We start from the raw sequence: 24,617 nt of genomic DNA, 5'->3' as shown, positions 1-24,617 counted from the left end.
TGGGAGAGGGAGAAGCAGGCTCCCACGGAGCAAGGGTCCCGGGACCCTGGGATCATGACCTGAGCCACCCAGGCACCCCATCTTTCTTACATTCTTTTTGGGACTCTTGTGTGTTTTATCTTTCATAATCCTTATTGTTCCTTCATATTTTCCTTCTATCTCTTTGGGCAGTACTTGATGAATTTTTTTCAGTTCATTCATTCTCTTTTCGGCTATTTACCCTGTCCATTGTGGGTTTTGATTTTAGGGACTCTGTTTCTCATTTTTTAAAAAGTGACTTTTGGGAAAACTTTTTATGAAAGCTGAAGATAACTGGTAGGTATGTATTTATCAGAAATGCATACATGTTTGCTGAAAGATACAAATGTGGTCACAATGATACAAAGCTAGAAGCAATGCAGATATTCAACAGTAGAATGGATAAATTTTGATATATTCATACAATGGAAGTAATAAGAATATACAAAAGTGAAAATGAATAAATCATTGCTGTGCACAACTGCATGGAAGAATCTCATAAAAACACTACTGAATGAAAGAATCTAGACACCAAAGAGTATATATCATATGATTCACTAATACAGGTTCAAAGTAGGAAGACCAGATCTGTAGTAGAAGGAACATAACACAATTCTAAGATGGCCTGCAAGGTTCACTCCCACAGGTGTACATGCATTGCGTCATCCCCATCCCTTGACTGTGGGTAGGACTTGTGAATGACTTTATTTCTCTCTGTAATTAGGTTACATAAGGTCCCTCATCAGTTGAGTTCGGATAATTAATTAAACAGAAGAGTATACTGGGTGAACTTGACCTAATCAGATGAGCCCTTTCAAAGAGATTCTAGGCTCTCACTGTAGATTTGGAAGGTTGAGAAATTCTCCTGCTGGCCATAAAGAAGCAAGCGACCATTTTGTGAACTGCCTGGGGAGGTGATCATGGTACAAAGATTCAAGAGAGGCCTGAAGAAGGTGAGAATTATCCCTAGCCAACAGCCAGAAAAGTGACTTTAGTCCTACGACCACATGAAAAAGGACCCTGAGCCCCAGATGAGATCACAGCCATGACCAACACCTTTCCTACAGCCTGGTGAGATTCTAAGCAGTGAATCCAGCTCACTATACCCACACTGCTGACCCAGAGAAACTGTGAGACCTTAAATTTGTGCTAATAGCAGTAAAGTCAGAGCTGTTAGTTATGCAGAAATAAAAAACTAACACAAAAAGCCAAGCAATGGTTTCCCTTGGTGAGTGGGAGGTGGTGACTGGGAAGGAAATCTGGTGGAGCTTCTGGAATGCTGGTCATGTTCTATTTCTTGATTTGGGTGTAGTCTAAATGGATGTTGATTTCATAAAAATCCATCAAGCTAGACACCTAAGACATATACAATCTATAAATCTATGTTCCACCTCAATACAAAGTTTACATAAAAAGAAAAATGAAAACAGAATGGAGATAGGCATTGGTATTATTGTATTATTTTATATGCAAAGTAATTTTAGCATATGTATGAATCACATCCTACATCTACACATAGAATGATTTACATTTAGTCATAAAGGTTCCTAACATGGCTATATTTCTCTTAATCTCTTCCTGAGTCTTTTCAGTCCTGTCTAAATTTTTCTTTTTTCAGTCCTATCTTAATTTGTATTCCTTTTTCTTCCCAGTGTGAGAAAGAAAGAAAAAAAAAGTAAAAGAACTATAACTTAATTTTGCAATGGAATATTATCACTCCTTTGTTTTAAAATACTGTTTGTTGTTTTTGTTCTTGTTCTTTTTCTTTTTTTTTTTTTTTTGGTAAGCACAAATTAACACTAATGCATTTCCATGTCTCTATTTCTCATTTTTAAAAGTCGACTTCAATTTGTTCTTTCCAGTTTCTTCTTGTATGAGCTTTTCTTTATGTTAATTCTTTAAACATGTCAAACATTCCACAATCTGAATATAACAATTCCACTGTTTATATACCTTAGGTGTTTTTTTTTTTTTTTTTTTTTTCTGCTCTCATTGATTGTAGCTTCTTGGTGAGCAACGGTTTAGATAGTTTTAATGTTGACTTTTTCATGTTAATGTTCCTACCTCACATAAATAAGATGAATTAAATCCTACAACAGAGGGTAGCACAATCTATAATAGTAATAGATTATTACTATTTTTCTTTTCATTCAGGGTATGACGGTTTGTTTTGCTGCTTCCCTTGGGCTAAATGATGTGGTTTTACAGGTCCTCTTTCTTCCTGTATTTAACAGCTCTTTCTGAACACGAAGAGAGCTGGATCTGCACCTCTCCTCCTGAAGGCTCCGGGTCACAGTTCTGACCACCAGGACACAGCATCCACTTTTCACGCTAGCACTGCTCTCTCTTGTTTGCAGAATGCAGGTATTGCCCTGTCTTTAATCACTGTATTAGTGTGCTAGGGCCACTATGACAAATACCACAGGCCGGGTGGCTTCAACAACAGGAATTTATTTGCTCATAGTTCTGGAGGCTGAAGTCCAAGAGCAAGGCGTCAGCAGGTTGGGTTTCTTCTGCAGTCTCCCCGCTTGGCTTGCAGATGGCTGCCTTCTCAGTGAGTTTCATGTGGTTTGCTTCTGTGTGTGTAAGCATCCCTGGTGTCTCCCTATGTCCTAATCTCTTGTAAAGAGGCCAGTCAGATTGGATCAGGACCCACCCTGATGGCCTCCTTTAATCTTAGTTATCTCTTTGAGGCCCATCTTCAAATACACTCACCTTCTGAGGTTCTGGGGATTAGGACCTCAACATATGAATTTGGGGGGGACACAATTTAGTCCATTAACAGTTATGCATGTGAAGTTTTGGGGTCATTTATGTAGCATTTCTATGTTTTTAATCTCCTATGTTGACAGTCGTCTTCTATGTGAATTTTAAAGTGTTTCAAATGTTATCTGAAAATATTCAAGACCCCATTCTCCAAAATTATAACTAAAGACCCATAATAAAGTTCTAAGTTTTTTTAGACTTTTTTTTTTTAATTGTAACATTTCAGATGACTATTTCTGGGAAGGGGAATATATTTACAGATATTAGATTCAAGTAAATACTAATTTTGACATCTTTACTGCTTAAAGCCATATAAGCAAATTGAAAGAAAGTGTTTGGGAGTCAGATTTGTCTGAGTGCTGCCATACTGGCTTTACCCTTTAACTACTGTGCTTCTTTGAACAAGTTATTTGACCTTTCTGAAATTCAAAGGAGGGTAATTCCACTCTTTCTGTACATTGTCCTAAACATTAAATAAGAATGTGATTTAAAACAATAGTTCTAGGGGCGCCTGGGTGGCTCAGTCAGTTAAGTGTCTACCTTCAGCCTAGGTCATGATCTCGGGGTCCTGGGATCAAGCCCCGTGTCAGGCTCCCTGCTCCGTGGGAAGTCTGCTTCTCCCTCTCCCTCTGCTGCTCCCCCTGCTTGTGCTCTCTCTCTGTCAAATAAATAGATAGATCTTCAAAAACAAAAAAAACAAAATAGTTCTAAAATTTGGTGTGCTACCTTAAGGAACACTAGGAAGCACGTTTTAAAAGATGCCATTTTTAGGTCTGTTCAGCAGAGGAGTCCACGGGTCTATGGTCGGGCTTAGGAATTTATAATCTTAAAAAGCTTCTGCAGTTGATTCTGGATGTAGCCCAATTAAAAATAAATTCTAGATTCCACTCACTCTGATCCTACACATATAGGCAAGAAGAAAACAGAAATATATGACAAAGGATAAAAGGTAGGAACAATCTGACCAGGGAGAAACATGGAGGCAGAAGGCATTCTAAATAATAGAAACAGAATGTAGACAATGAACAAGTGAAAGTGAATTTTAAAAAATTTTAAATGAAAACCTTTTTAAAATTATACAAGCCATACGTTATCATTGTGCAAATGCTAAGAGAGCAAGAGTCCCCCGTTCCCTCCTGCCATGTATCTTCTGAGACGTTCCGATGTTCACATACACACATACCCTCTCTGCTGGGTTTCAAAATTATACATACAGGATCATACCCTTTTGTAATTTGCTTTTTTCCCTCAATAGTACATTAGAAACACCTTCAGACCTGACTCATGTTTAGTGACTGGATACATCACTCATGTTCAGGTTTTATATGTAAAATGCAAATAATATATATTCTATATGCATTTACTAGCACTTATGCAACTATTTCTGTAGGCTTGATTACCTGGGGAAAAGGGAATGCAATGCCCTTCCCACCTTTTTCTATATAACCTGACAATTTCACTTGTTAACGAAGAAATGACTTCAGTTTCAAAATATGTGAAATACATTCAGTTTCTCTCTATATATATATTCACATATATATTCAATATAATATATATATCAATATATAAAATCAGCATAATACACAGCACACACAGTAAGTTAGGACTTGGTAAACTTCAGGACTGAGAGGAGTTCTTGGCCTGCTTGCCTGGAAAGTGCAATAGTCCCTTGTAGACCTCTTGTTGTCATTGTTTTCAAAATTTCTTCTAGAATAAAAATTAAAAGGTAAAATCCAATTAAAATCATCTAGTGAAGAGTGTATGATCACTAAACAGTTTAATAAGATGATAAACGCAGACTATTTACAAATTCTACTTACCTGAGGAAACAATGTATACCAAGTAAATTTCTATTAAAATGGACTTCGGTCAAATGGGAGCACCTGCATTTGCAAGGTGTCGTGGAGAGCTCTAATCATACTGAACGCTTGCTTTGCAGTGGTGGCCTACTCTGGACTCAACAGAAACATTAATTACACTTGTCATTATAGCAAGTAATTAGTTTAGTTGCTTGGCTCCAATCCTGGCCTTTCTTTTGGGATGAAAAAAGTCAATGAAAGTAGGACAAACTGTACAGTGACATTAAACAGTGAAAGTAAATGAAATAGCTTATTTCCTTCAGGTATATTGAAAAAAGGAACACCTTCCCTTTTGTAAATAAGTGATACTAAAAAGACTGAATTAAGAAAATGGACTTACAAACAGAGCAAAACTTAGTAATCATTATGTGATTTGAGGGGCTAAGGATGTAAGGTATAAGATGAAAATCAAACTTGTGTACTGAAAGAGAAGAAAGATTTTGGTCAATTTTGTACGGAGTCATCTGAAAACCAATATCTAAAAATCCATACCATGAGCTAGCTTTCATAACAAAACTTCACATGAACTAAAGAGTACATAGCGGAATTGTCAAGGGCATGTAGACTACAATGTGGAGAGAAAATTCATAATATTCAGGGTGAGGTGTTAAAAGAAGAAATTACAGATTTTGTGTTTGAATATTATTTTATCAAATAGGGGAAAAACTGTCCTCTCCCTTTAAAAAAATACTACTTTCTAAAACCAGAAAAAACTGTATCTTAAAAATCTCTCTTCTTTCAATATGAATGTTATGCTTGTGTGAGCTGTTGTCAGTGATTATATTTACAGTATTTCAGGTTACTTTATAGTCTTTAACATTATTAACTTTTGATTTCAGCAAAGTAAGTGGTTAAAAGATAACTAGTCTGGATTACCTGGATTGTTTTCTTTAATGGTAACCAGATAGAATAATCCTCTTGGTGACAGAAGATCTGGAGCCAGTGGGAAGAATCGGTCCATGACTTCCCGACCATTTCTGCCACCAGCCCAAGCGGCTTCTACTCCATGACTTCCTACCTGTGACCATTTAAAAAAGACCGTTTTGTTTTGATTCAAGTTACATTTAGAATCACACACAGAATCTTCTTGACAAGTAACATTCATCAAACAAGTATATACTTTGTATTTTACTGCTGTCCAGGAGGCAGAAAAGTTGAATCTGTGCCCCACCATTTCCTAGCCCTATGACCTTATGGAAGTTTGTCATTTTTGTGAATTAGTTCCCTCCCTTATCTGTAAAATCAGAAAAACAATAATTTTAACTGTTAAAGTAGAAAAATGGTAACAAATTAATTTTTTCCATTGCTAGGAATAACAGAGGAAATATATTTGAAGTTTGAAAACAGTGCTCTGCAAATATCAAGTGCTTAGTAAACGTTGTTACTATTTATGCAATGTTTATATTGATAGACATTGGTGATTCTTATACTTAACAATCAGAAAGAAACTAACAGGGAAATCTTGCATTATAAGAGATCTACTCTGCAGGAAGTTTGTTGAAACTACATGTCCTGCTGCATCTGGCTCTTCTAGATTTAAAGTATGAATTGTACAGACCTTTTTAAGGAAGCTATTTAATATATAAAGGTTCACCAAAGCATTTTTCCCCATAACAATCTAATTCTATCGTAGAAACAAAACACATGAGAGTTCATACGGTACTAAAAATCTTTAGATTCTTATCACTGTATATCATTTTCAAAACTAAAGAATATTTTAAAGAAACCATTCAAAAACTAGTTTAACCCTAACAATTATTTTCCTTCTATATCCTTCAATGGTTTTGTCCATATTTTAGTTTAAAATAATGGTATACAATCATGCCTACTGCTTTTATTCATTTAAATGGTATATATTTCTCCATTAAATTTCTTTATACCTGTAACTATATACGTATATTATTTTATAAATAAGGGAAATACATTCATATACCTGCTTTTTAAAAAAATTGCACTTTCCCCTTTTACTGTTTTGCTTGTCTGCTCCTTCCCCATCTTACACACACACACGTTTTTTTCTTTTTTTGTCCATGTTTTACAAAGACAGGATTATATTCTATATTTTTACCCCATATCTTGCTTTTCTCACTCAACAATACCTTAAGATGAGCTCTTCATGTGATCAGGTGTGGTTCTGACTTACTCTTTAAATGGCTGCCTAATATTTTTTTTTTTTAAAGATTTTATTTATTTATTTGACAGAGAGAGAGAGTTAGTGAGAGCAGGAACACAAGCGGGGCTGTGGGAGAGGGAGAAGCAGGCTTCCTGCCGAGCGGGGAGCCCGATGCGGGGTTCGATCCCAGGACCCTGGGATCATGACCTGAGCCGAAGGCAGATACTTAGCAACTGAGCCACCCGGGTGCCCCTGCCTAATATTTTATAATGGAAAAGTATCATATCTTATGTAGCTATTGATGAGCATCTAATGTATTCATTTACTTAAATTTTTTTGTATCTAATTTTTTAAAAACATTTATTTGTTTTAGAGAGAGCGAGCAAGGGAGCAGAGAAGGGGCAGAGGGAGAGAATATCCAAGCAGCCTCGTGCTGAGTGCAGAGTCCCATGTGGGGCTCGATCACACAACACATTAACATCAGGACCTGAGCCAAAACCAAGAGTCGGACACTTAACCAGCTGAGCCACCCAGGAGCCCCTTTTTGTATGTAATTTAAATTATTCTCATATCTATCATAAACTTTTCAATACAATTTTCCACAAAGTAAATTATATTAGGAAATTTATTAGTTCCTCTGTTTTCTGTCAAGACTTTCCTCCTAGAGACTTCCCTTTCCTGGCATTCCTAGAATTACTTTTCTGGGGCTCCTGTCTTCCTCTTCCTTGGTATACCCCCCTATTTTGGTGGAGCCCATTCTATGGATGTTTCATCAGGTAAAGTGGTCTGTGGAAAGAGCGCCTGGTGATAAGGCTGTCTTTCGTTATTCTCTTCCAGAATGGACTAGTACCCCTCTGTGCTAGACCTTGTTTATGTGCCTCCCCAGGGACGCTCAGCCAGGTTTATCTGCTTCCCCTTAAGGGAAGATTTCCAGGCACCAAGCACATTCTTACAGACCACAGAGGGAGGGTTTCCATCTTCACAGGGAGGAGTCACGTTTGGTCGTCCGCTGTTTGCCTGCTACCTGAGCCTTGCTGTACCTGCTCTTGATCCTTCATAGCTCACGGGCACAAGCCAGAAGTACCTAACCTCATGTCTCTACATATACTAGTAAGTATAGCCACAATTTTTTATATGCACAGACTCCCATTATTTTTATATTATGTCTCCTGGATCTAACCTCTAAGTCTCTTATCTTTTGCCTGCATGATTTCCTTTTTTATCTTCATGCTCTGTGCACTGAAATCTTTCATCTGGTTTCCAGGACACTGATTCAGGTCTTGACAGAGACCAGATTCTCTTTTAATTCATTTCCTAGTGTTTTATTTTGTAAAACATGTTTTTAAGCTCAAGGAAATCTTCGTTGTCCTACACTTTGATTCTGCCGCCCAGCTAACTGCTTAGCTCATGGGAATTACAACAGTAGCTCTCGCTGTTGGGACTGTGAAAGAGCCAAGGTCCTGCCTCCTCCCAATCATCTCCATGTTCCAGCAGCTGTAAGGCTCAGGAGAAGCAACTATGGAGCTTAGTAGTGGGAATGTGGGAGAAAGGAAGCCCATACATGTCCCCATGTTCCCAGAATCTCCTCTTCATTCACTAGTCTTGCCAGAAGTTTGTAGACCTGATAGACCATGATTTACTTAACTACATCTCCTCTGTTACATATATAGGTTCATATTATTTGTCATCATAAATAAACATGCCATAAACATATTTTTGTGAATGTCAACTTTTATTCTGTTGAATGATTTTTTTTCTTTTAAGATTTATTTATTTATTTGTCAGAGAGAGACAGCAAGAGAGAGATAGCGCACAAGCAGGGGGAGTGGCAGGCAGAGGGAGAAGCAGGCTTCCTGCCGAGCGGGGAGCCCAATGCGGGGTTCGATCCCAGAACCCTGGGATCATGACCCGAGCTGAAGGCAGAGGCTCAACCGACTGAGCTGTCCAGGGGTCCCTTAAATGATTTTCTTAAATTATATCTCAAGGACTGAAATTATTGGACTGAAACATTTTTATCACTCTTGATATTTATTCACATAGTCTTTCCTAAAGAGTTGTATTAAGTTGCATTGCCCTCAATCTCTGTTCACCTTATGACTTTCCTTCTCAAGTGAGTTCCTGTGTCAGAGGAGCAACAAGTTCTTAGTTGCTTAGCTGCCTTTAGTAGTAATAGCAGCTACAGAGACTTTTGCCATCTTAGTAGAGGAGAATGTAATGTTTATCAGCCTTGCCAGAGAATGATTCATCGATGAATAAAACAGGGTCATGAATAATTCAAGGAAAGCTAGCCTTAGTTTGTTATTAAACTTTGTCTGCCTTGACCATTCTCTCTTTAAACTGGGATATGACAGGGCGCCTGGGTGGCTCAGTTGGTTAAGCGACTGCCTTCGGCTCAGGTCATGATCCTGGAGTCCCGGGATCGAGTCCCGCATCGGGCTCCCTGCTCTGCGGGGAGTCTGCTTCTCCCTCTGACCCTCTTCCCTCTCGTGCTCTCTGTCTCTCATTCTCTCTCTCTCAAATAAATAAAAAAATCTTTAAAAAAAAAAATAAATAAACTGGGATATGATTTACCTCTTCATTATTGAGATTTTCCAAATCATATATTTCAAGATGTTTCTTTTCCCTACCTGAAATAAGAGCCACCCCCAAAACACCTGTGAAAGGAGGAAATCGTTGACTTTCAGAAAGAATTCCTATAAGGAATTTAAGGATGATTTAAAATAATGTTTTGCAAATTTGCCATTCATGGTAAAGGACACACACACATGCAAATTTAAACATATGGCCTGATTTTGATGGGAATTTTAAGGATGAATATGGGTCACTGTATTTCCATTAGTTTGAGATTCCTTTCCTACATCTACCAACATACTTAATTATTGACAATTAGGAGTAATATCAGACCAGTTTGTGTTACTCAGCAGCTGACTAATGTCATATAATGAAATTCATTGGATTTTATAAAGAAAATAGCTGAAAATATTAATAATTAAATCTTGTTACATGTCTTACCTCTTCAGGTGGAGTCACTACATAGGGGGGATTAAAGACCAGAAGATCAACTTTTTCCTTCAATCTTGGTAGTAAGCCTTTGACCTAAACGTTTCAATAGTCAGAATTTTAAGCTGGACTCAGAATTAAAATAGATAAATAAATAAATCTTTAAAAAGACTTTCTTCCCATGTTTTTAGAGAACAATGTGTTAGAGGGCTAAAATTGTAGACAGAGATGGAGATAAATATTTTTACATTTTCATTCAGATATAGATTATATGCATTTACCTAAAAATAGGAAATTAAACTATTTAAGAGAATGAACATAAAATGCCCAAAAGCCTCTGCTTTTTGACAGCTCATATGTTTACACTCTGGGTTCACTTTTAGAAGGTTAAATAAGGAAGCAAGCTCTCCTATGTTCTATATCGATATACAGATACTTTAAAGCTAGTGCTCTAACTTAAACATTTATTTTCTATAACCAAGAGAAATGTTTTATGAGATGACAAAAAACATCAGAAGATACATACATGTGTATATATATTTATATATATTTATATTTGCTTTCTACTTTAATTATTCATAAATATACTGGCTGGAACAATTAGATATCAAAGAAAGGACTAAAAAAAGTAGAAGAGACACTGAAAATCTCAGTTGTTTGGCATTTTGTAAACCTTTAAACCACTGGGTGCAATTTTCTGTGGAACCACAACAAAAATGTCTTTTTAAACAAAGTGCTTTTAGGGCACGATGCCATTTAAAGTATTTCTTTGATCCCTCTGATGACTGAATTACATACATACTCACAAAACCATGTCTGGTGGGCGCCTGGGTGGCTCAGTCGGTTAAGCGACTGCCTTCGGCTCAGGTCATGATCCTGGAGTCCCGGGATCGAGTCCCGCATTGGTCTCCCCGCTCAGCGGGGACTCTGCTTCTCCCTCCGACCCACCCCCCTCTCATGTGCTCTCTCTCTCTCTCATTCTTGCTCTCTCAAATAAATAAAAATCTTGAAAAACAAACAAACAAACAAACAAAAAAAAACCATGTCTGGTCATGTCACCCTGCACTGTCACAGGTATAGTAAAGTAAAAACACAACATCTGGATAGGTTTTCACCCCTAAAGCCATTTCCTTCAATTACCACATTGTACAGACTCTTGCCCATGAATTTTGAGGCTGTTTCTTTCTTTCTTTTTTTTTTAAGATTTATTTATTTATTTGAGAGAGAGAGCAAGCGCATGTGTACACATGCAGGAACGGGGTACAGGGAAAGGAAGCAGACTCCCCACTGAGCTCAGAGCCTGATGCGGGGCTCAATCCCACAAACCGTGAGATCATGACCTGAGTTGAAATCAAGAGTCGGACACCTAACCGACTGCGCTTAACTGACTGCGCCACCCAGGTGCCCCCTGAGGCTGTTTCTTGAGATGGAATAGCTGAAGTACTTCAAGGCAGGGTCCAAAGTGTTAGGTATTTCATTAACATTCTTATAATTCTCTCATATATGCACAGGGACCTACCATTATTTACTGAATATTTTTCATTAAATGGACCTTTTTCTGTTAAATAAGTTTGTTCTAAAGGGAAATCAGTATTACTTCCTGAAAATAGAAATGACTACAAGGGTAAATATGATATAAATAAAAAAATGTTATGGTTATAGTTACTGCTGCCATCTGAGAGTGACCCAGGCCATCTGTCTCTTTGTTAAAGAGACATTTGCAGGGAAGCCTGGGTGGCTCAGTCGGTTAAGCATCTGCCTTCAGCTCAGGTCATGATCCCAGAGTCCTGGGATCAAGGCCCGCATCAAGCCCCTCATCGAGCCCTGTATGGAGCCCCGCATCTGGGTCCCTGCTTGAGCCTGCTTGTCCCTCTCCCTCTCCTTCTATCCTGCTCGTGCTCTCTCACAGCCTCTGTCTCTCAAATAAATAAATAAATAAATAAATAAATAAATAAAATCTTTAAGAGAAAAAAAAGCGAGACATTTGCAAGTGTTTAAAAGGTGTTAAAACTGAGACCTTCTCCCAGATGTAATCAAAATGGCTAAAGGAGAATTAGAGAGGAAAGAGCTTTTATGTGATTCAAAGTTATTTAATACTCAGTCATACCATCTCAGTACTGGGCACCTCACTGGGCTATTTACACACAGTGTGAAACACCGCCTTACAACTTCCATTTTATCCAGGTTTCTAAAAGCAATTCTATGTTTGTCATTGTAATAAGCCTGTTAACTATACAGTTCAAAGAAAATACACGAATAGCATCTTTGAGGAGATATTACAGAGGTAACTTTTCTTTCCCTATTTATTTAAAAAGTGAAGAATAACATTTTTGAGGGAAGTGATTCAGGTATACCCTTGTCTGCAAGTAGGAAGGTGACTAGTGAATCTGCTGTTCCTTTCAGTAGTGATACTGCAGTGAGGAAATACATTTGAAATAACCAAAAGCTTTATTTTCAATTACATAAAGAAATTAAGTTTCTCACATTGTTAAAAAAAAAAAAAAGCCCAGAAGGTAATTTTCCAGAAATGTTGAGTAAGGAAACTAGAAAAGAATTTGCTTTGTAATTGTTTATAATGGCTCTGAGGTACTATATACTAATAATCATTGCAGTACTGGATTTTAAATAAAGGAAAAAATGGATATTAAAACATGGAAAATGATGTAGTTTACAAAGAAAATGGATTTAAATAAGGAAGTCACGGTAGGCTGGATATAAGGTCTAATCACACACATCTCTCACCCATCCATATTCAGCTTTTGGGTGATCTTAGAGCATTAGAACAGATCCAAGAATTGGGAAGTAAGCAAAAAAGGCCTCTGGCAAGAAGTTTTAAATCCATATAGCAAAATGTACTTTATTCATATGAGAGGCTCTTTTTCAGAGCCCCTGAACTCTTAATTTTTTTTTTTTTTTTTAAAGGAACACAAGCAGGGGGAGTGGGAGAGGGAGAAGCAGGCTCTCCACTGAGCAGGGAGCCTGATGGGGGGCTTGATCCCAGGACCCTGGGATCATGACCTGAGCCGAAGGCAGACGCCTAACGACTGAGCCACCCAGTCACCCCGAACTCTTAGTTTAAATCCAAGTTTAACTAAATCACTTGTTCGGTATTCTAGCACAGAGCACATGGAAAGAGAGAGTGAAAATGCCACCAACAGGTAATAGGAAAATAAGACAACATAAAGCAAGTGAAGAGAGAGACAAAGAGGAGAAGAAATAAAAACTCAAAATCACTGCAGGCTCTAGCTACTCAGTGTAAAGACACAAAGCCCTGAATAAGCCTCATTATCACACCTAGCACAGAACAGCAACTAAGGTTCATATTAATGACCCTGAATCAATCAAAGGTAAAGTTATGTTTAGTTTGTTTTAGGAATATAAGGAAAGGCATATGACATATCTGAAAAAAGTCTTTTTTCTAAAACTAAAAAAGAAGCAAAATAAAAGGTACTACTTTGTAAACAGGTAAGCTTAGTTATCTAGAACAATGACTTTGTATCACGGCTGTGATAATCTATGCTCAGTGTTCTGAATATAAACAAACAGAGAGTTCTGTAAGTGGATCATAATACCTATGCTAACGCTTACTTCCTTCTTTCTTTGTCAGTACTCAGTGTCACCATCACCGGGAACCACTGAAACAGCTGACTCTGGCATGGACTACCATGAGCTGTGAGACCCCTAGATTTAGATTCCCATGGTCTGGGCTTAAATTCTGTATTTAACACTTTATTAGTTATGTGACTTTAAAAAATGAACCTCACCTCAGTTTCTACCTCTGTTAAAAAAAAGATATTCTGAATTTCTTGTATCTCTAAAGTTTTATCATTATATCAAAAACATATATTTAACACTAATCATGGACACAGTAAAGAAACAAGTTAAAATTTTAAAGGGCAAAACCACCACAGTGATCCCATGTAAATCACCTGAGTACCTTTCTTTTTTTTTTTTTTTTAAAGATTTTATTTATTTGAGAGAGAGAGAGAGCACATGAGAGGGAAGAGGGTCAGAGGGAGAAGCAGACTCCCTACTGAGCAGGGAGCCCGATGCAGGACTCGATCCCGGGACTCCAGGATCATGACCTGAGCCGAAGGCAGTCGCTTAACCAACTGAGCCACCCAGGCGCCCCCTGAGTATCTTTCTTGATAATCTAGTTTTTAATAGCAGTCACAAGTTCTAATAGGTAAGAATTTTTTACATATTTGGCTTAATTCCTTCCAAGCTGAAAAGTCATTTGTGAATTTAAAAAAGCAGAAAAGCTAAATACTCTTACCACTGTAAGAATAATACAGGTCAAGAAGCACAGAAAGCGTTTTTCTTATCCCTACCTGGTACATGCTGTTATGATTTTTTGCTTACAAAAAAGCACTTATAACAACAAAAATCCAAAATTATCCACGTTTTACTAATTAAAATATTAAAGGAAAACTGCAACTGGAAAATATATGTGTAACTTAAAATAAAACGATGGTTCTGTAATTATGATGTGTCGTTTTCACCTGCCCAGGCCTCATTCCCCTTTCTTCTGATTTTACCTCCTTGATCTCTATTGGGTAAGCTCTATCTCCTCTCATTCTCAATCCATGTGGCTTGGGTAGGGCTTATCCCAATGCAGCTGCTGGGGTGGGACTATGACTCAGGCCTAAATCAGTCATCTCCATATTTCGATCCCCTTTGGCCATAGTGAGAGACTGAGAGATGGTATATGATCTAAGATGATCCAAGCAGTACTCATTCTGGGGCTTGTTAGACTAACTGAATAGAAAGAGTTTCTTTCCACGGAGGGGTGAGGGAGGTGTTTGCTGAGAAATAAGATACAGACATGCAAGTATCTTCTTACCATGAAGGGAGACTACCCAGAAATAGAGCCAATAGAGAAGTTCAGAGCTAAGAAAAAGATGCCTATCATATCATTTGAGTTCCTGGAGCCAGCTGTGCCTGAAGCCACACTCTCTTTACTTAAGCCAGTGTGAACTGGATTCTCTGTCACTTCTGACCAAAAGATGACTGATCCTTCCAAGACAGTAGAAATTCCCTTTGAATATTGGACAAGATGAATTACAACAGTCAAGAATTTACTTTGTAAATTATGGGCTATACTATTTAGTGGATTAAAAGTTAATTAATTAATCACCCAAGCTTCTTTGACCTAACCATCTTAACCTTAACTTATTTGAAAAGGAAATTAACTATTATTGGACAAGGATGAACAGCTCACCAAGTCTGTAATTACTGGTTGAATGTGGACTTTGTTACAGTGTGCTGTCTCCAGAGTGCAAGCTGCTGCCTCAGGGTTGATGTCAGTGCACCTAGAGACAGAAAAGAAAGAAAACTATATCTTACGACCATGAGGCAAACCTATTACTGAAAAATTAAAAAACGTTCCGCTGCTTTTATACAAAGCAGATTTAGAAAAAAATTAAAATGCTTTAATAATGGTGAAGGAAAAAAACCAAAGATTTGTCATATGAATGAAAAAGAATGTTGTATTGATAACATGTGCAAGAGTAGAAAATATACATACATGCATACACATCTGAAGGCATTTACTAAATTATGAATCCAATGATTACTATGCCACCACAAAAATGAAATTTAAAAGGAATTTTTGAAAAATAGTCATGATACCATGTTAAATGAAAAACATAGGAAATGGGGAAAAAAAAGAAACACACTTGGACCACATGTGGTAGAACCGGAAGTGACTTTTATTTTCTTCTTTAAACTTTCCATATTCTCAAATTTTCTTAAAAAATTTAAGTAACTTCCAATTTTTTCTGGTAATCAGACTATTTACCTAAAAAATTTCAAATTTAGAAATACCCTAAAATTATTTTGTTGCTTCTATAATTATGTAGTATGATGGAAGTTTTGGACATGTAGTTATAATTTTTAGGGAAGAATAATTCACAATCTGAGTCCTTATTATACTTAAGTAGACCCTTTCAGGTGTATATTATTTATTTACAAAAATGATTTCATTAGAGCGGTCATACCCCTAGTGAATTTCTTAGTGGAAGATATGGATGAATTTGATATACTTACACTTACATGTACAAAGCTTGAGGACCTATCATAGAGGCTAGGAATGCAGATACCACTCCAGACCCTGACCCTACTTCAAGGCATATTTCCACTCTAAAAAAAGCAAAATAAAATAAATATGAGTATAGTAGGATAAAAATATACATCCCAGAAAATGACTCTCAATCTCCTTTTAATATGTATTTTTCCAGCATCCCTTGTCCACAAATATATGGAAATATAAAAGAAATTTATAAACACACTAATTTCTGACAACCACTTTGTGCTCATTTAATTGTTTCACTCAAAATTGTTTGGAGTTTGTAATTTAAGTCCATAAAATAAATGGCTTTCAATTAATTTCTATAAAACATTACATAAAAATTATGGAATAAGGTTGAGGGTTGAAAATATTATTTATAGGAAAAACATCAACCCTTCTCACAAGGAGCTCCTAGTTTAGTATTTCCCCCAAATGATAGGGTTAGTAGTATTACATTATTTATTTATGAAAGATGTTTCCTCTATCATTTAAAAGTACAGAACATTCACAAATCCATTAGCATATCCTAGGGAAAAAAATTCCTTTCTCTTAATAGATTTAGAGCAGCAAAGAAATTCCTTATTTGTACAGCTGTACACTGAACTGGGAAAATATCAGAGTATCTGATCTTAGAATATTAGTAGTAACTTTAACATGCTTTTGAATAAATTCTTCATTATACCGTATTTATCTTTCAATTAAATTTATTTCCCTGCCTATAACCTACATATGCATGGAAAGCGCCAATTATTTCTATCACAGAAATGGGTTTGATGGGATTTGGGAGGTCTCTCCAGCAACTAACTCCTCAAACAACTATCCAACTACAAACTCTAGCAGCTTCTAACTTTTGGAACCAGTCCACATTATCTGACAAAACTTTATTCTGTGGGAAGTTCTGTTGATTATTTGAAAATAACTATCATGCTTTCATAAACAGAATTCCAAGACCAGAAAGAATCTGACTTCACAACAAAATCAGCTCCTTTCACAGCATACTTTGCAATGCAATTTGTGCTTGTAAATCTTTCGGGAATATCTTGAGACTAAAAGACAAATCATAAAAATCAGTACTGTACCATTCTATATTCCAGTAAATCCCAAAGTTCCATCGTTTACAATGGAAAGCTAGTTTAATAAGAGTTGGGGCATTTTATATATGGAAAAATTTGACCAGGTTTAAGAGAGATAAACAAACAAAATAGAGAAATATAGATCTCTGAAGTCTGACAGCTGTTTCATCTTGAGAAAACCAATTTCAAGTCCTGATCTTTAAATAAATCTGATTACTCAAATTCCTTTCATTAAAAAAAAATTACAATGACTTTTCATGTCATTTAAAATTTATGGGGGCACTTGAACAAGTCAATTTTATTATTTACAAAGTGCTCGGGAAAATTCCATAGGCTGCTATGTAGCTATTTAAATTTTTAAGTTAAATGAAAAATTACGTTCTGTGTCGTGCACTAGCCACATTTCAAGGGCTCCGTAGCCACACACGGCTAAGCGGATATTGGTACAGGGCAGAGAACGCTGTTCAGTGGGTTTAAAAATACTTCTCCACGCCTGGATCTCACCACCTCATTTCATTTTTGTGCCCTTCCGTTGCTACAGGGTGCTTTTGTGTACGGAGTAAATTAAATACGACGCAGCTTTTAATATTTACTAAAAATTTTAATATTAATAAGCAATATTTTCGTAATATTCGGTTTTTGAACGTGTTATAATATCGCTGCTCGCGGGGGCTTGCGTTCTTCAGACTAACAGCTGAAAGGAAAAGATACACGCCGGCGTGGAAAGGAGCTAAGGAGCTCCTGCGACCAAAACAACACCTTGGCAAAAGTAGGTAGCTCCCTGGCCCGCTCATTACAGGTAACTACAGGAAAATCGTCTGCAACGGCATTCTGGTGTCAGTGTTCGCCGAGTACGCTGACACCGCCCCAGGACAGACAGCATCCCTCCTTTCCCTGGCTCTCCTTCGCCGCCGCCTCTCCAGGACGCCCGAGCCCTCTCCCGCGGGGACCCTCGCCCTCCTCGCACCCCCTCAGCTCGGCCGCTGCTGCCTCGAGTGCGTCCAGCAGCAGGAACGTATCCTCCGCGGGCTCGTACACATTGCTGAAGGCGCCGCGGCCCACGTGTCCGTGCCGCGGTGTGGGGAAGCTCGGAGACGCCATCTTCCCTCTCTCCGTCCCACGCGCAGGCGCCAAAATTGCGCGTGCGCAGGCCCGGCGGTGGGGTGCGGAGCGCCGGATGCGGAGAGAGGAGTCCGGGCTTGTTATTTCTAACAGTTTGCCAGTAAATGCTCTTGGAATTTCTAAGTAACCAGCTTTATAATCTGCAACTGCTGACATTTGCTTTCTTATTTCGAATATTTAAATTTATTTCATTTTGTAGATTAGCACTTGATGCAGGGCGTCCTCGACTGTTTTTGACTAAGGGGAGTGTTTTTATTTATTATACATTTAAGTTTTCTTCTGTTTCTTGTTTGCAAAGAATTGAAAAAAATATATAATGGTTACTAAATTTTACTTTTGTTTTTACATCAACTGAACTTTAAGCTTTGAGCTTTAAGATTTTTTTCTCATTTAATTTTTTTCTGTAGTATATTATAAAAATTACCTTCCTGTTGTTAAATCATGAGGGCACTCTTTTTTAAACTCTAGCAAGATGATTTTTCTTTTAATATCCTGCTGAATTGGAATGCTCATAATTTAGCTTTGTTTTGATTATGCTATCCTCACAGGATGAGTTAGGACATTGTTTCTGGAACATTTGGTAGAACTCACCCATAAAATTGGATGGATTTAGTGCTTTTTTTAAGTGGATGGTTCTCTGCTGTTTGGGCGCATCTTCTATAGGTTTTTAGACTATTCAGGCATTTGCATTCTTTTTAAGTCAATTTTTGAAATTTCCCAATGAAACATTTTTACATGTAGTTTTTAAAATTTGGGTAATAAAAATACAGAAAAGTACTCAGATTCCATTTTTTAAAACCCTGAGTACTTACCACCCAGAATTGACAATAGCACTTTCTCATATTTCCTTAAGAGTTTTTATTTTATTTTTAAAATACATATTATATTATATATTATTATTTAAAATGTATGTTAAATATAATATAATATTTATTATAGGGAATTAGCTCACATGATCATGGAGACTCATAAACCCAAAATCTGCGGAGCCGATTTCCCATCCTTAAAAGAGTTTTTAAATAGATGAACTAACATATTACAGATGAAGTCTGCATTCGCCTTCAGTTCCATTTTGTAAACCTCTCTCCAACCAGATTTCTCTCATGAATTTAGCATGTATCCCGCCAATAGATGTTTTTATGCTTTTACATTCAGATATTCATGAGCAGTGTATGGTTAGTGTGTCTTCAAATTTGTTTCAGTGGTAATAGGTTGGACAAACTGTTCTTCCCATTTCTTTTTCACTGAAAATTTTCACTCTGTGTTTTCATGTATATAAAGTTAGTTTATTCCTTTTCATTGCCAGATAGTATTATATGAAAATATAAAATATCCTATCCGGAATGGATAAATATCTATTGGTAAGCATTTAATCCTCTCCAGATTTTCACTATTATAAACAATACTGTAATTAACTTTCTCAAACATGGTTTTTTCTGATCCTTCTGAAACAAAAGTTTCCTGGGATTCAAGCCAGAATGGATTAGCATGTTGTATACACATTTTCATTATTACTAAACATTTTCGAATTTCCAAATTTCTTTCCAAAGTAATTGTGCTTGGTTGGTGGCAGACTTAATATTTGATTTAATATTATTAGACTTATTTTTAAAATTTATTTTAAATTGAATTGGCCTGATTGTGGTTGAGTTTAGGCATGTGTTCATATGATCTTCATTTGAATTTCTTCCTTTGTGAACTGTCTGTTCATTTTTGCCTATTTTTTCCTTTTTAATTTTGTTTTTATTTTCATCAAAGTTGATACGTGCATAATTTAATAGGCCAAATAGTGCTACATGAGTTATTATGAAAACAGTCCAGTCTAGTACACCAGCATCTAATTTCTCATGTCTCATTCTCCAGAGATGACCATTTTCAACTTTTAGCTGTTTCTTTGGCCATTTATCCATATATCTATGTACTAAGCTTATAATGATACTACTTCATTTCTCAATTTTCACATTATCTGTTGAATTCCCATGATAGAAGGTAAAGTTCACGTGATAGAAGGCAAGAAGTTGATTCTCCTGCTGCCAGTAAACAAATGTAATTGCCAGGCCCCCTCTCCCTATCTTCCCAATATGGTTATATTGTGATTGAGTGATTGATTTTTACATTATTCTGCCTATAGAAATGCTACTTGGAACTGATTTCTCTATTATACCTGTTACTTTTCTTCCTTGCACAACTTTTTGCTTTTTCTTGAAGTTAATAATCATCTGGTGTATTACTTTCCTAGGGTTGCCATAACAAATTACCACAAACTGGATGGCTTAAAACAACAGAAATTTATCCTCTCAATTCTGGAGGACAGAAGTCTGAAATCAAGGTGGTGGCAGGGCCATGCTCCCTTATGAAGGTTCTAGGGAAGAATCCTTCCTTGCCTCTTCTAGCCTCTGGTGGTTGGCAGCAATCCCTGGCCTTCCTTGGCTTGCAGCAGCAGCATAACTCCCATTTCTGCCCTGGTCTTCATGTGGACTTCTTTCCCAAGTGTCTTTTCTTTCTCCAAACCTCTTTCCTTATAAGGACACCAGTCATGGGGCTTGGGGCCCACCCTAATCCAGTATAACCTCATTTTTTTTTTTTTTTAAGATTTTATTTATTTGACAGAGAGAGACAGTGAGAGAGGGAACACAAGCAAGAGGAGTGGGAGAGGGAGAAGCAGGCTCCCCACCAAGCAGGGAGCCCGATGCAGGGCTCGATCCCAGGACTCTGGGATCATGACCTGAGCTGAAGGCAGACGCTTAACGACTGAGCCCCCCAGTCACCCCTAACCTCATTTTAACTTGATTACATTTGCAAAACAGTCTCTCTCTCTCTCTCTCTCTCACACACACACACACACACACACACACACACACACACACACGCATGGGGTGGGGTGGGGAGAGTTTAGGATTTCAGCATATCTTTTTTGGGGAATGTAATTGAACTCCCAACACCTAGTAATAACTGCTCTTTCATTTGCATAGTTTTCCATATAACACAGTTCAGCCTCAAAGTCTTTTCTAGTTGTTTACCCCCTGCCTGCCCTCTACTCCATCCCAATACATTTAAAGACGTTGAGCATTCTGGGTATTTCTGTCTAATCTATTTAGGCACCAATATATGTCTCTGGGATTCATCCCTGGGTTCTGTTTCTTCAGCTCTATCCTCAGTCTAGCCCTTGCTCTGGTACCAGGATGGCTGCATCTTACAGCTTCATACCATAAATTCAGTGGCAGAGGTCTTTTTCAGTTGCTTGCACTAAAGTCCTATCATTTACTCCTTCTTATTGGCCCCAAATGGGTTCTGTGCTAGTGCCTGAATTGATCCTGTGGCCAGGTAGATGATGAAGTGATTTCCTCACACCTGTCTTGGGGCCTGGAGGGAGACCTCATCACCACCAGATAGCCAGAATGGTACTCCAAGAGCAAAATCATGGTGCTGATATGGGTGCTGGGCAAAAACACAAAATGCATACTATATGGAAGTGTCTCACAAATGGTTGGTGATTACTTCCCTCTGGCTTGCTATTGCCTTTTTGTTTTGTTTACAATATTTTTTACTATGAAGATATTTAAAAATGATTAAATCTGTTTTGAGGGGTTTCTTATTTTTGTGCTGTGCTTAGAAAATGCTCTCAAAAAAAGTTTATTTTCTGGTTTCAAAGTATAGACTTCACTATATTAATTGGATCTACCTCATTAACTAGGTCGTTAGATCTTTTTTTTAAGACTTTATTTATTCATTTGTCAGAGACACAAACGGGGAGCTGCAGGCAGAGGGAGAAGCTGACCCCCACTGAGCAAGGAGTCTGATGCAGGACTCGATCCCAGGACCCTTGGATCATGACCTGAGCCAAAGGCAGATGCTTAACTAACTGAGCCACCCAAGCTTCCCCATGCAAGTCACTTTCTTAATATATATATTATATATTTTTAATATATATTTATATATAATATATATTTGTATATATCTTATATATTTTACTTTTCATCTTGTTGAATACTTGGTGGACTTTTTCAATATGATCAGTATCTTTCATCAATTCTGGGAAATCTATTTATATGTTCTTTGATTTTTTTCCTTCCCTTCCATTCTCTGTTTTTTTTTTAAATTTTTTTAAATTTCTTTTTTTTATTTTATTATGTCATGTTAGTCACCATTCTCTGTTCTTGTCTGCTGAAATTCCAATCATAGAGATGGAGACACACTAGATGTCTTCAGGTCTTTTTGTTTTTATTCTTTCTGTCTGCCTTAGATTGGGCTACCTGGAAACGGATGCTGAGATGGAGATCTGCAGACAGAAGGCTTATTGCTAAAGTTCTCTAGGAGACAATATCTGGGAGGGAAAGATAAGGAGGGTAGGGTAGAGGGAGAAGTTGAGCTGTGTTGCAGTTGTAACAAAGGCCTCAGATGGCTGTTCAGGGAGTTTTGGGGCTGGGATGACCCTTCAGATTGTCCTGAATCCAAGCAAGAGGATCTGTGTGCCTTTGAGGAAAGGACATCAATTTGGGCAAAGCAATTCTCTTTCCCGAGGTTAATTCCTGGAGAGAGACTTGGCTGTGAGCTACCAGCAGCCAACAGGTGGCAGAATGAGTGGGTCCCTGGCAGGGATCTGGGTGGTGGACCACAGCCCCCATATACCATCTCTCATTCTGAGTGTAATTTAGGTTTCCAGCTAGCATAACCGCTCTTCAGTTGAATATATTCTGCTTTTTGCCTTATCTATTGAGATTTTTATTTGGTAATCATTTTCTTTTTAAAAGATTTTTTTAAAGAATTTATTTATTTGTCAGAGAGAGAGAGAGAGAGAGAGAGCACAAGCAGGGGGAGCGGCAGGCCGAGGGAGAAGCAGGCTCCCCGCTGAGCAGGGAGCCCGATGCGGGACTCAATCCCAGGACCCCAGGATCATGACCTGAGCTGAAGGCAGATGCTTAACTGACTGAGCCACCCAGGTGTCCCGCATTTTCTTTTTTCTAATCCAGGGTTCTTAAAAATAATCTTTTGTTTCATGGATGCAATATCCATTATCTTCCCTCTGAGGTTTTCAATTATACTATTTTCAAAGTTTCCATTTGTTTGCTGTATACATTCTCATTTGGTGACGTTTCCTTTGTTCATTAGCTTGTATGTTACTCTTTCATGGTGTTTGCTTACTTTAGATGTTTACTTTCTGCTTGCATGGCTATCTTTGTAGTTGAGGTTGGGTCAGCCTGCATATGAAGGTAGTATGTACACCACAGTCAGCCACCGGGATTGTAGAAGAGGGGGTGTTTAGCTGCCAGACAGGGCATCCCAGTAAGCTTCTCTTAGGGAAGTAGAGCTCCCTCCTCCTCCTGAGCTTGACCTCTGGCCCCACATTTACACCCAATGTTCCAGCCTATCTGTTCTCTACTCCAGGTGGGAGGTGATGAAATCAGCCACCCTGGTGGTTGCTCCAGGATTCCTTCCAATAACTTTTGTCCACAGCCTCGACATTTGGAGTTCTAGAATTGCTCCTGGCTTTCCTTTGACAATTATATGCTTTCTACTCTTTTTTCAGGATGGGTGGGACAGTGTAGCACCTCACTATCCTTTCCATCTTTCTTCTAATATGCCTTTCTGAAATACTGAGGCTGGAACCCTCAAAACTACATTTTTTTTTTTTTTTAACATTCCCTTGAAGCTCTCATTTTGGATGTATGTGATTTAGGTTCCACCGATCATTTACAGCAAATGAGTTTTAGAAGGCACAAGTGGAACAGTGAAGTAGAGGCTGATTTCAGTTGTCTCTGTTATTTCTGCTGGCAAGCCGAATTGTAGGGGAGCTTGATTTTTCTGCTACAGTGGTGGCAGGGGTCTCAGCATTAGGGCTCTAGTTTCATCGGTGTTGAGAGGCAGGGCACATCTTTATTTTGCTGCTGTGGATGGTGGTATAGGTGGCCTGGGTCTGGAGCCAGCAGCTGCAGCTAATTCCTTTTGGCAGGGCCAGAAGCTCAGTTCTATAATGTGGCTTTAAGATGTATTCCCGGAAGTTCAGCCCAGAGCTGATCTTCTTCAGACCTCCCAACCACTATGGTACCCATTAGATATCCTGCAATAAATTCCTCTTCACTTACCCAAACTAGAGTGGATTTTGTATGCAGTAAAACCCTCACTCATACACGGGGGTTCCTGGCATTTTCTTTCTTTCTTTTCTTTTCTTTTCTTTCTTCCCTTCCTTCTTTCTTTTCTTTTCTTTTCTTTCTTTCTTCCTTCCTTCCTTCCTTCCTTCCTTTTTCTTTCTTTCTTTCTTTCTTTCTTTCTTTCTTTCTTTCTTTCTTTCTTTCTTTCTTTCTTTTCTTTTCTTTTCTTTTCTTTTCTTTTCAGATTTTATTTATTTATTAGAGAGAGAGAGAAAGCACAAGCAGCGGGAGTGGCAGGCAGAGGGAGAGGCAGACTCCTCACTGAGCAAGGAGCCCGATGCGGGACTCGATCCCAGGACCCTGGCATCATGACCTGAGCTGAAGGCAGATGCTCAACCGACTGAGCCACCCAGGCGTCCCAATTCCTGGCATTTTCTGGTATATTACCGTACTGCTTTCTTATTTCAGAGGTGTTTCAGATTTGTTATTTTAGGGGTGTTGCTAGTG

General features: G+C 37.9%; 1 protein-coding gene across 2 annotated transcripts; it reads right to left on the bottom strand.

Moving 5' to 3' along the window:
• Positions 1–286: 286 nt before the first annotated feature.
• N6AMT1 (N-6 adenine-specific DNA methyltransferase 1) lies at positions 287–18,019 on the bottom strand. Of its 2 annotated transcripts, XM_027586741.2 has the most exons (6): positions 17,867–18,019; positions 15,811–15,897; positions 14,978–15,068; positions 9,769–9,852; positions 5,520–5,661; positions 287–4,491 (listed from the first exon to the last, which is right to left on the bottom strand). In XM_027586741.2, the coding sequence occupies exons 1-6, from the start codon at positions 17,998–18,000 to the stop codon at positions 4,385–4,387; spliced, it is 645 nt and encodes a 214-aa protein (XP_027442542.1). In that variant the 5' UTR covers positions 18,001–18,019; the 3' UTR covers positions 287–4,384. The 2 variants fall into 2 exon arrangements, with proteins under 2 accessions (XP_027442542.1, XP_027442543.1); XM_027586742.2 differs by lacking the exon at positions 9,769–9,852.
• Positions 18,020–24,617: the final 6,598 nt, after the last annotated feature.

The sequence above is a fragment of the Zalophus californianus genome, chromosome 1 (assembly GCF_009762305.2).
Source record: "Zalophus californianus isolate mZalCal1 chromosome 1, mZalCal1.pri.v2, whole genome shotgun sequence".
NCBI lineage: Eukaryota > Metazoa > Chordata > Mammalia > Carnivora > Otariidae > Zalophus > Zalophus californianus.
This window is presented reverse-complemented; position numbering and strand designations above follow the sequence as displayed.